Genomic DNA, 11,660 nt, shown 5'->3' on the forward strand with positions numbered 1-11,660 from the left:
TCTACTTGTTCCAATGCATCGTCGTTGTTTCACTTATTCATTTTTGCTCTTTGGTCGTTTTGTGTGGCGCGCCATGTCAAATTAATTTCAAATTTCATTTACTGTATGCAACAAGATACACACACAAATGCTTAATAGAGTCTTTAATAGCATGAAAATTTCATATATATTTTTCTTCTCTTGTTTCTTTGTCATTCTAGTCTACGGAACAAATGAACAGGTCGATCGAAATCATTTGTGTGTAAAAGCAAAGCACTGATTTTGTTGTCACATCAAAAAGCAAATACACATAAGCAAAGTACTTCCTCGAAACAATGAATTCAATATATAAATATAAATTCATGAAAGCGATGAGGGTTTCTTCAGTATGTATCAGCTGACTGACGACCACCTCAGTTTGAATTGAGTACCATACAAATAGTACACACTTTATGAAGAGTTGCTCATTTCACCAAAAATCCCAACATTCAACAACAACAGAAATTCGCTTGTATTTCATTTTACAAAGAAAAAATATTTAATTTTATCGTAGCACGAGCGCACGCATTTCAACAATCTTTGTTCAAATGTCATGTTTTAATGTGATATTATCTATCAGGAAACACTTCCGTTTTTTTGCGTTTAAGAATGATGTTTGCTCATAATTTCCGGAACTTTTAATCCATTTGACAATTTTTTTTTTGGCTTAGCAACTCATTTCATTCTTTCAATCGAATCAAGTCGAATACTTAGTGTGTATGAATGATAAGCCCGAGCATGGATTTTACACATTGTTCTTCGATTTGATTTGTGTGCGGCAAATTGTGGCTTTCTATTTTAAATTGGGAACCATTTTGTTTATATTGTTGTCATTTAACTTGATGTTATTAAATTGTCTAAGCATCATTCAACTCACGACCAAACGAGACCCGAACGTTATTTTTGACATAATGCCATCAGTTTGGCAGTAACGTATATGTATTTTTTTTTGCCATTGTAAAACTTCCCATTGTGATTCCGTTATTTTTTGGAGTTTGGTAAATTTTCGATTTGGTCGACCGATTTTGTTTTTTGGTTGCTCTTGCGCAAAACATATAAGTGAAAGCATACGCTAAATGAAATGCGCAAAAATTATATTGGGCGAACGCAATGAAAGAAGAGAGCACTTCACAAAAATAGTCATTCAACCATGAATAGCATTGATTTTTATTATACTCTTCCCGCTCTGTCGCTGCACTCTCAAATTCAATTGGATTTTACATATGGCGCTCACTTCGAATTTATAATTAAACTAAATACAATACATGAAGTGAGATAGAGAGAGGGAGAGAGAAGCACCGAAAAAAGTATGGAGATTCATTGTGTTTTTATTTATCGAAGCCATGAATACGAATGAATAATTTACACTGAATAAAATGAATGTATTTTTATGTTTTTCCCATCGATCTGCCAATAAGACTGATGACAGAAGTTTATGCGATCCATTTAAACTTCAAAAAAATCAATTCGTCATAAAAATAAGCCTGACACAAATTTTGATTGATTTTTCACGCATTCGTTGACGATTGTGCTCGTGTTTTATATTAAAAAACGCCAGCATATACACGTGATTATCATAAAATTGTATCATGATTTATCAGTCAAATGATGTTCAAGATAGCACTGCTGATTTAAACCAAATTGATTTATGCACGCGCATTCTACTTTGTTTATATTCATTTCGCACATAATAAAATGTGTATAATGATGTTGCAGAGAAATGCTAACATTTTGAAGTTATTAAATCAATCAATGTCTGACTTAATTGATCGGTATATAATTTGCGCGAACGAGTTGATTTTGCTTTGCGGTGCAAACGATGGAAAAATTTGCTCTTTGAGCGAACGACAGAGAGCGAGAAAGAGAGAGAAAAACGGTCAGTGTGATATGCGTCGTTGTTGATTCAAAACAAAAATATATATATTTTTTAAAAAAAACGAGATTCTGAAAGCGTATTCAGTGAAATAAATTGATGGCAATGGTCAAACGCGTAAAAATGTGACGTGATTTAAATGTTTTGAACAGGTTTCAATGATGGTTTGAGATTATGTTGAAAAGTTGTTGATAAATTCAATGCAACGTTTGCTTGCATCGCATTCAATAAGACATTTTCATGAATGTGTTATTTTGATGAATGCACACAGTTACATTCTATTTTATCTTTTCCGTTTTTAAAAAATATGTGCAAAATTTAATACACCGTTGTAAGGTAATTTATCGATGCAAAACTCATCATCACACCAACAACGTTGTGGCATCTCATTTCATCAATGAAATGATCGTTAACACAGTCTCTCTCTCTCTCTCTCTATCTCTTCCCTCACTCGTCGTTGCATGAGTTGCATTTTTGATTGCGGAATCTAAAACAGCATCAAGACAAACGGACTCGTACACACGAGTGATCTTACGCGTTCGCATGTCGGTATTCACAATTATACGTGTCGTGGGCTCGTGAATCGTAACAAGACATGTAAAACCAACTAATTTGATATTACATTCACCAAATGATTGCAAATTAATAACCAACACTCAAACTCACACAGAGAAATACAGAAATCACGAAATGTTGTAGTTTTAATAAAAAAATAATAATTCTCAAGTTGTTTGTAATGCGTGCCACACACAGTATATCGGTGACCTCTTTTGGTGTGTAAATTATTAAATAGTATGGTGCTGTTCAACTGTTATTCGAATTCCTTTCTTTCAGCTGTTTGTCTACTGCCGCACATTTTTCCACACTTTGTTGATACAATTTATTTTGTAAAAACAAATGCAGTGTATGTGTTTTGTATTTAATTGAATGCAATTTTTGTATACACTGTACACTCACTCATTATTAAACTCGCTGCTAAAAACATCAATAAATTCATCAACGCTAATAATTTTGTTTCGATTTAGAATCTCGACAGTGTGTAAAAATGTGCCTCGTGCCAAATATGACGCTTTCAATTAGTTGAAGAGCAATCAGACTGAGCTAATTAATAATAATAATATTGCTAATCGGTCATTGTTTACTGTTGACTTTGGCATTATTACTTTACAATCAATGCACACACACACCAAATATTGCTCAGTTTGCCTTTGAGAATTCCCCACCGTTTTCAAATTAGGTCATATCGGATGCAGTTCAAACAAACTTGTTAAGTGCAATAAAATGTACACATTGAATTTTGTGAAAAAGCGAGATTTAACGCTTAAAATTCTCACAGACAGCATGAGCTTCGATTTCGATTTTCCTCTACTTGAGAAATGCGTCTCTCTTTGTACTTTTGATCGAATGGAGTGTGTGTGCGAGAGAGAAAGAGAAAGAAGAGAGAGAATGAGGGAGAGCGAGAAAAATTGTTGGGTTTTTTTCAGGGTCGTCGTTGATGTGTATGCAAATGAGACGCTAAAACTTGAATCGATCATAACGACGACAAGTGAAATAAATTAATTTGGATCTTCTGCTTGAAAATGTATGCTCGTTTAAAAATTTATCATATAAATCAAGCATATTTACATTATGCTTGTTAATTTGTTTTTGTTTAATGTCATATCATTTATCTTGTTTTGAATTCTTCTTCTTTTTTTTCGCACATTTTGTATCCGGATCATTCTTGATTCTCTTAAAGTCACTCGCTCTGGATAAACTGGTTTTATTTTCCATTGTAGGAGAAGAATAAATAAATAAATAAAAAATTATACATATGTGATCATCTGAGTGAATCGTACATAGCTAATTCGATATTTATATTTCCTTTTTTAATGTTTCAGGTGGCCTTTCGGTGATGCTTGTCGTTGGCGATACTTGGTGTGCAATAACCGATCCGTTGCGCTATCATTCACGTATCTCTGGGCTAAAATCATGGATTTTAATCGTGGCTACATGGTTTGTGAGCATATTATTTTGCATTGCATCCGCATTGCGTAGAGATTGTCGTTTGATTACAACTGAAATAACAACGCAACTGCAGAAAATCACTTCCACCAACCATGATGCCGCCGTTACCATCGAATCAGATGGCCCTTCAAATCGTACAACCAGCATGGTTGGCGATTCACTGCATTTTGACGATATTTACAATTTGATTTATTCTTGCACATTTTTTGTGGTGATCATTTTGCTTCCCATTTGTCTTGTATGCGCAATGTATTGGAAGATATTCTCGGAGGCCCGTCAAAATGGCCTACGAATGAGGCAAAATGGTTCATCACCACTTTTACAAAGTGCTCTGAATTTGGCGACCGCTTCGGCTCATTTACCGCCACCAGTCAATCACCTTGATCATTCGTGCAGTGTCATTGGCGAAGAAGATTCAGACAATGCCACCGATAGCTTGGCTAGTAGTCGATCAAATGTGATTCAAGTCACATTACGTCGTAATTCAATGGCAGCAACAACAAGTCCCATTCATCATGTTAGCATCATTAAAGATTCAAATTATCGAACGGCACAAACCAAATTCCATTCATCCGCACATAGAGTAAATTATTTGAGCGGTCAACCATCACCGTCAATTCATCGTCGATACTTGGAAATTCCAAAATTCCAAGAAACCTATCATTCGAACATAAATGAGAGTAAGAATCAAATGACTGAAATGAATGGGCACGATGCATCATCGGATGAATCGTCAACGATTGAAAAACGAAGATGTTTACCATTCGAGCATCGAATTATTTACGATCCAATGAGTTCGGATGTGGTCAATGAGCTGAGACAAGTGCATTCAACGCCCGATCTCCAAAAATCGATTCAAACCGAATTGTCAATGCTGGCGGACGGACGTTGTGGTGTCAAGCATTCAAGTGATAAAAAAATTCATAGCAGCGGTAGTATTGATAAGCATGCAAGCACAGCAATACCAACACGACGCCCCTCAATTTATACACCGCCAAAAGCCCTCAGTTACATGACATCGATTCGGCATCGACTGTCGAATGCATCAAGCATATTCAAATATCGCGAAGAATCGCGGGCAGCTCGAATAAGTATTTTAGTTGTAATTATGTTCCTATTTTCATATTTTCCGTACGGTCTGTTGGTGTTACTTCAGGGTCGTGCCACATTCTTTGCCAATTCATCGTGTTTGGGCGTATTATTTTTACTCATCGCCAATTTATTTTCACCATTTATATTTGCCTATCGAAATCGTCGAGTGCGTCGCGGTGTATGTCGATTATTTGGCGTTGATGCCAAAACAAATGAACGCTTACAGAAACAACGAATGATTGCCCATGGTAATATGCGTGCAAATAGTTGTCGTGAACGAAAGCGAAAAACCAAAGTCGTTCGAATCAATCGATATTCAGCAAAATCGGCAAGTTTTAGTAGTGGTTCAATTGATCAACCAAAATACACACAAGTTCCATTAATGGAACCGAAAAACGCCGAAACCACACATCAAAAGTACAACAAACCGAAAGACTGTGCTGTTTATATGGATGATAATTTATGCAGCACAAAAATCGTTGCCATCGAGGAATGTAGCAGTGATGATGTGTCGCCATCTTCACCACTGCAACCACCACCGTCACCAATCAAAGACGACGATAATGAACAGACAAACGGATGCGTTTCATCAAATGTCATCAATTTCATTGCAAATTGTACGATAAATAGTGGTAGTAATTGTAAACTAGACCAAAGTGATTCAATGGACGATGATGCAGCTATTGCCAAATACGTCATTAATGACATTGTCAATAATAAAAATTGTGCGAACGGTGTTAAAGATATGAACCACGAACAACCAAATCGTATTCCATTTCACTTAAATCACATTAATAATAATAATAATATTAATCTTAATATGTGTAGTTTGGCGAAAAATGGAAATGTAAATAACAAGACACGCGGAATGAATTGTAATTTCGGTTCAAATACCGGTGCAAATGTCATTAAGCAAAAGATCTCATTGTTACGAAATGTTTGCAAGCAAACGACCAAAAAACGGTCACCAACCAATTGTGGCAGTCCAACAAGCCCCGATCATCAGTTTTATTTCGATCCCACCAAGCCGGTAAATGTTTAGAGTAGAAACAATGCAGATAACTTAACAAACAAAATACAAACAAACAAATATGTCCAAAAATGGTATTTATCACACTCTACTTTTTTTATTCTTTTCATCATCCATTTCTATCGACCACTTAAGTTTCATTCTTTTGACCCGCGATTATTTCGATGTCAATAAGGTCAGAATCCAAAACCAAGAGATTTTATTCTATTTTAAATGCAAACACAAACTAATTGAGCAAGTAAACGATGAAATAAAATGACTCTCATGATGCAAATGAAATGGGGGCACCGGAATTTATGTTATGTAGACCGCGATTATTGTGAAAAAAATCGACTGAAATTGATTAATTTGTAATTTTAAAATTATAATTGTAGAAAAGTTGACAAAAAACCTGTGTCGTGTTATCTACTTCTTTGCATCGAAAGCATATACCAGATTTAGACTTGATTCGCGGTGAACAAAAATAGATTAGTCTAATATTTTGATTGTATGAAGAAAAAAAAAACAAAGCTCAAAATAAATGATTAGTTGGAAATAGACGGTACAAAGAAATGAAAAAAAAAATACCTTTTTCGGTGTGAGGTTAATAATATTATGTAGCAAAAAAAATATCGGTAATGGTTTAACCTCCGATGCTCTTAGCATTACATATCAATCAGTCGACAACAGAAACTCACACAAAAAAATGGCAGACGGCATTTTTTTTCTTTTTCGCTCTAATACACGCTGATTGATCCCCGTGTCGTTTGAGTCAAATTATTAGGCGTATACAGCCAAAACAACAAGAACCTCCCTCAGTATTTGTTTAAGAGTGAATGAGAAAAAACTACGCCAACAAAAATCAACCGGTCAAACCTGTCTAAATTTATTAATGAATTTGTTGTGTTTGTTTCGAATCGAGTATTATAATGCTAAAATGTTGGCAATTGTGTTCATTTCTTTCTAACAAAACAAAATATGAAACTAATAATAAGTACGTGAACCGTTGTTGCTGCTGCCACAAAATGTGTTGTAGTTAGTGATGTTGGCTGATTGACACAATGTGACAAGGAAATACATTTTGGCTTTGGCAATTTGTTTCAGACATTTCAGAGATGAAACATTTTAGATGTACAACAAAAAAAAATAAACTTTTTTACATAGTTTTTTCGCCATTCTTTTGTTGTCGATGTTACATCTGTCAGTGAATGCTATTTTATTTAAAATAGACAACTTTTAATTAGAATAATGGATAAAAGCACATGAAATAACATGGCAAATTATGAATGGCGACGCGATCTGCATGACTTGTGTGTTCCGTGTGCGTCATATTGTAAATAGGTCTAACTGTAAATGAATCACGATGGTAGTTTGTGCCCGGCAAACAGCCAATTTCATTTTGTGTGTCAAATTTTTGAAGAAAATTCGTCTAGGGAACAGTCAGTAGCCGTAAAAATAATAGTTTTTAATAAGGCTCATTACATCGTTAGCAAAAATTCAATGGTTTCAAAGTGGAAAGAAACAAGAGCTTCGTAGTTATAATCTGATTTGTAAACATAATTAAATCATACCAAAATTGAATAATCCTTTGATAGTGAGTGCCAGTCATTTTCTATGTGTATTTCCTCCCGCTCTATCTCTCCCTCACAAACACACATACACTCACATACACATACACTCCATGTAAATGTACGCTCTACCAAATGTTAGCTTTACACTGAACAAATCCGAGTGCATCCAACATATGAATTTTTCAAAGACATTTTTAAAGTGAGAAAAAAAGCTATTTTTCAACAAAAACAAGTACACACAACACTTCATGTTCATGAACAATATCAAAACGTACAAATATACACACATTTTAAACTAAATATTATTGTCTATTACATTTTAAAGTAAATGGAAACAAAAACAAATGTTGAATAGAAAGAAATACTATTTTATCTACTTTATGGAACAGATGGAATTATAAATACCATAGAATGCCTAAAAATGATTGTGATAATGGATATGAAACAAGAGAAACATAAATATTGATGGAAAATTTAAAATAACTTTATATTAAATATTAAATATATCAAATCTTTTAGGAATCTATCAATGTTGAACAAGAAAATGTTCACTTAAATGTTGTTCAAGATAATTCAACAAAGAAAAATCAAAAAATTATCAAACTCAAACGATTGTATTTTTCAATAGAAAACAAACAAAAAAGAAAACAAATTCAAGTGCAGGTAAAACGCAAAAAAGTGATTTTCAAAAGATATTACGAACACATACACACACATTTGCACAGAGAAAACCACCACAAAGAAGAAAAAAATGACTTTTAAAGATTGTAAATAAACGAATCATTGCTGCATGATTTTCGATCATTATTTAATTTATAGAGTAGTTTTATGCTCGACATTTTTTAGTTTTTATTTCTCTTAATTTGTATTTGCTCTTTTTTAATTGTTTTAATTGATATTACTCTATAAGGAACGAAATTGTCTTAGCTAATTTATATATTCTAAGATTAATTTGAATGTAAGATGGAAAAGAATTTATTTATTTTATGTTTATTACTTCATTTTGTACGATTTTGATTTTTTTTTTTTTCTTCAAATGAATTCAATAACAAACAACAAAATATTGCACAAACAACAAAATATTGCACAAACATTGAACTTTTTTTGGTTTTTATTTCTCAATGGCCTAATTTCTAAGTTTTTCGATTCTTTTTTTTCAGTTTGTTTATTGAGATGGTGAGTAAAGATGTGAACTTTTGAGACAATTATTTAAAAAAAAAACTAAGAATATCTTACGAATGAATTTATTCATGGAAAATTATTAGATTTTTCACAGTCAAGAAGATTTTGAAACTACTTATATCCACCAAACCCAAAAGGGTTGGATTTTTTTCATTATAAATGACATAGATATGTCTATTAATTCCAATATTCAGCTTGGCTAAATTCGAATCACCGTTTTGTTTTATTTCAACTCTATGTAAATAAAAGCGATAAAAAAAGTTAATAATTTTTTTTAAATATTAGCTTTCATTGCTTCTATAGTCATTTCCGTTTTGTACAGAAGAAAGCTTAAAATCGAAATTGAGACGACGGATGCCAAAAAACCCAAAGCACGTGCTTACTATATTGATTGTCTGTAAAGTATTACAATATTGCCGATGGTTTTTTAGAAAAGCAAGTCGGTCAAAAATCAATAAAGTCATCGTTTGATTCATGTTCGCAAAGGGAAATAGCAACAGATCTATTTCATCAGTCCCAATGGGATTAAAAGTGTGATTTTCAATGGCACGTGGGTGTAAAAAAGAGAGCTTCGATATCAATATAAATTTTATAAGTAAGGGAGGGAAAAAGTAATTTAAAATGATTCCGTATTTCCATGAGAGAAAAAGAAAACAAAGCGGCCAACAGTTAATCACATTAAGCTCTCGCTAATCACTATACTGTACTTAGAAATACAAATATAGGAAAAAACATAATCTGGTAGCTTTATAGTTTCCGAGAAACCAATGAAACTTAGAAAAGAAAAGTTTAACGTGTGCATGAATAAAATGGTTCTATTTTTAAAAACAGTTGTCTTAGAAATAAGAAAAATTTGGATTCAAATAGCTAAACAATAAACCAAATGACTTTTCCTCCTAAATAGTGAAATAATCCTCTATTTACTGTTGAATGTAAAACTGTGTCAACACAGGCAATTTAAATTCAAATCAAATAAAACTGAATCTATATATATAATTCTCGATGTGTATTTTGTGTAAATAAATGCCAATTTGTCAGTGACACACAACAAAGCGCTTTAAAATTGTGTTTGACTTTCTTCTCTATTTGTCGATTTAATTTTGTAACAGAGATTCTTTTCAATAATTAGAATTCTCATTGGATTTTTTCAAAACACGAACACCATTCATCAAAAAATTAAATAAAGCAGCACTTTGTGAAGAATGTTCACTTATGGTAAGATATAAGGTACGTTCAGAAATTCAATATTTGAATTATAGAGTATTTTTGCAGGTGTAGTCTACGAAATATCAATTTTCAACTAAAAATGTTGACACAGCCGAATTGAAGTAATTTTTTCAATAATCGTTTTGAAATGTTTTTATTAGAATGCTGAATTTTATTGAAAAATATGCACAAATAATTTAAACACAAACTGGTCTTCCGGGTGAGCCTCTTGCTCTGAGGCCAAACGCCATATAAACTTTGCCGCTGTCTTATAAAAGTGTAATATTCTCTGTTTCTCCCATTAAAAATATCGTTATTTTTGCCACCCCAAGCGACTGAACCTGAAGCAATAATGTTAATCTAGTTGATATTTTATAAATTTGAACAATTTCTTTTTACTAACCGATAACTTGTGCCGGTAAATGAATCACTTTCACGACTTTTCCGGTCCTAGAATTGATAAGATCTTGAGTGTTTTTTTTTCGAAAACCTTAAGCAAAAATTTACTTTGAATTAATTTTCAATACAGCGCCGCCATAATACAGAGCAACATAAATACATCCTTCATCATCCGTGGTCATTCCAAGTGGAAGAGTACTATTGGCGTATGGATTATTTGTATCATCAAAACATCCTGATCCTGGATAAGAAAACACTACACGTTCTTTGCCTAATTCACATTCCAAACCAAATGATTATTTAAAAAAAAAATCAAGATTTTCCTGTTATCTTAAGTTAGAGAATATCAGAAAAAAGCTTACAAACTTTGCCAGTTTTTCCATCATAGTCATATGCTGAAATCTGCTTATTACATGTATCGCCATTGGGACTCCAATCAAAGCCTCCCGAAACTTTAAGATCGGAAATTAGCTGCTTGACACCTTTGCATTTGTCATAGCGATAAAGTAACCCAAATGTCGGCGACGTATCACCGCACATTCCCGTACGATATGTTCCACCATAAAATTTACACTGCGGCGATGCTTTGCCAACGAGTAAGTTATTTTTTTTAAGGGCGGGCGATGAATCCACTTCAAACAATGCGTCTTGAAGTATGATCAACTCCATTCCATTCGAATTTTGTCGCTACAAGTTGATTAAAATGATTACCCACTATAAATTGATCGCACTTATGTTTCACCGGTATTATAAATGAGGGCGTTACTATGCCTGGTAAGTGTACTTCATAAATCGCTTGCGATTCTAAGTCATAGTTGATAATTGTTCCGTTGGTTAAATCAATAAATAAAAGCCTATTCCGTGGTGCATCGTAATATGGTGAATGCGGTTTAATCCAACGTTTCGACGAAATTGCTTTTAATTTATAGCAAATCTGAAATTTGAGTTTGATTTTTTTTCTTACTTATTGGAGATTTTTTAGCAGATTTTGTATTTTTTTCCTTCAAATTATTGTTAATTTAAATTCAAAGTCACTTACCGCACAATTTATGAAAAATATAAGCACCAAAATTGATTTGTTGTACATTTTTATTAAAGAACTGAAGCAAATCAATTGTTCAGCACTTGCTTAAATACTCTGTTCAAATTCGGGTCAAAATATATTTACTTTCACGGATAACGTTTACTTTCTTCCGAAGAGCATGACATAATCTATAAAATCGTCGCATCAATCGAGGTTTTTTTTTTGTGTTCAATGCTAAATGAATTTAATTTTTTGTTTATTTTGTATTCAAATAAACTC

At 33.0% G+C, this 11,660-nt stretch overlaps 2 protein-coding genes across 4 annotated transcripts in view; one reads left to right on the top strand and one right to left on the bottom strand.

The window, feature by feature from the left end:
- LOC116339389 overlaps positions 1 to 8,532 on the top strand; it is a 67,364-nt gene extending 58,832 nt beyond the window's left edge. For all 3 annotated transcript variants that reach the window (XM_031765235.1, XM_031765234.1, XM_031765236.1), the window contains one exon: positions 3,772 to 8,532. In XM_031765235.1, the coding sequence (XP_031621095.1) occupies positions 3,772 to 6,032 (2,261 nt within the window). In that variant the 3' untranslated portion in view covers positions 6,033 to 8,532. The remainder of the gene's footprint in view (positions 1 to 3,771) is intronic.
- Positions 8,533 to 10,048: 1,516 nt separating this feature from the next.
- Positions 10,049 to 11,444, bottom strand: LOC116339728. The gene is made up of 6 exons (XM_031765761.1): positions 11,397 to 11,444; positions 11,142 to 11,291; positions 10,720 to 11,044; positions 10,466 to 10,628; positions 10,362 to 10,408; positions 10,049 to 10,299 (listed from the first exon to the last, which is right to left on the bottom strand). Exons 1-6 carry the CDS (start codon positions 11,442 to 11,444, stop codon positions 10,049 to 10,051), a joined length of 984 nt encoding a protein of 327 aa, XP_031621621.1.
- Positions 11,445 to 11,660: the final 216 nt, after the last annotated feature.

Source organism: Contarinia nasturtii, unplaced genomic scaffold (assembly GCF_009176525.2).
Source record: "Contarinia nasturtii isolate CC-2019 unplaced genomic scaffold, AAFC_CNas_1.1 Cnas_scaffold_533, whole genome shotgun sequence".
NCBI classification, from domain to species: domain Eukaryota; kingdom Metazoa; phylum Arthropoda; class Insecta; order Diptera; family Cecidomyiidae; genus Contarinia; species Contarinia nasturtii.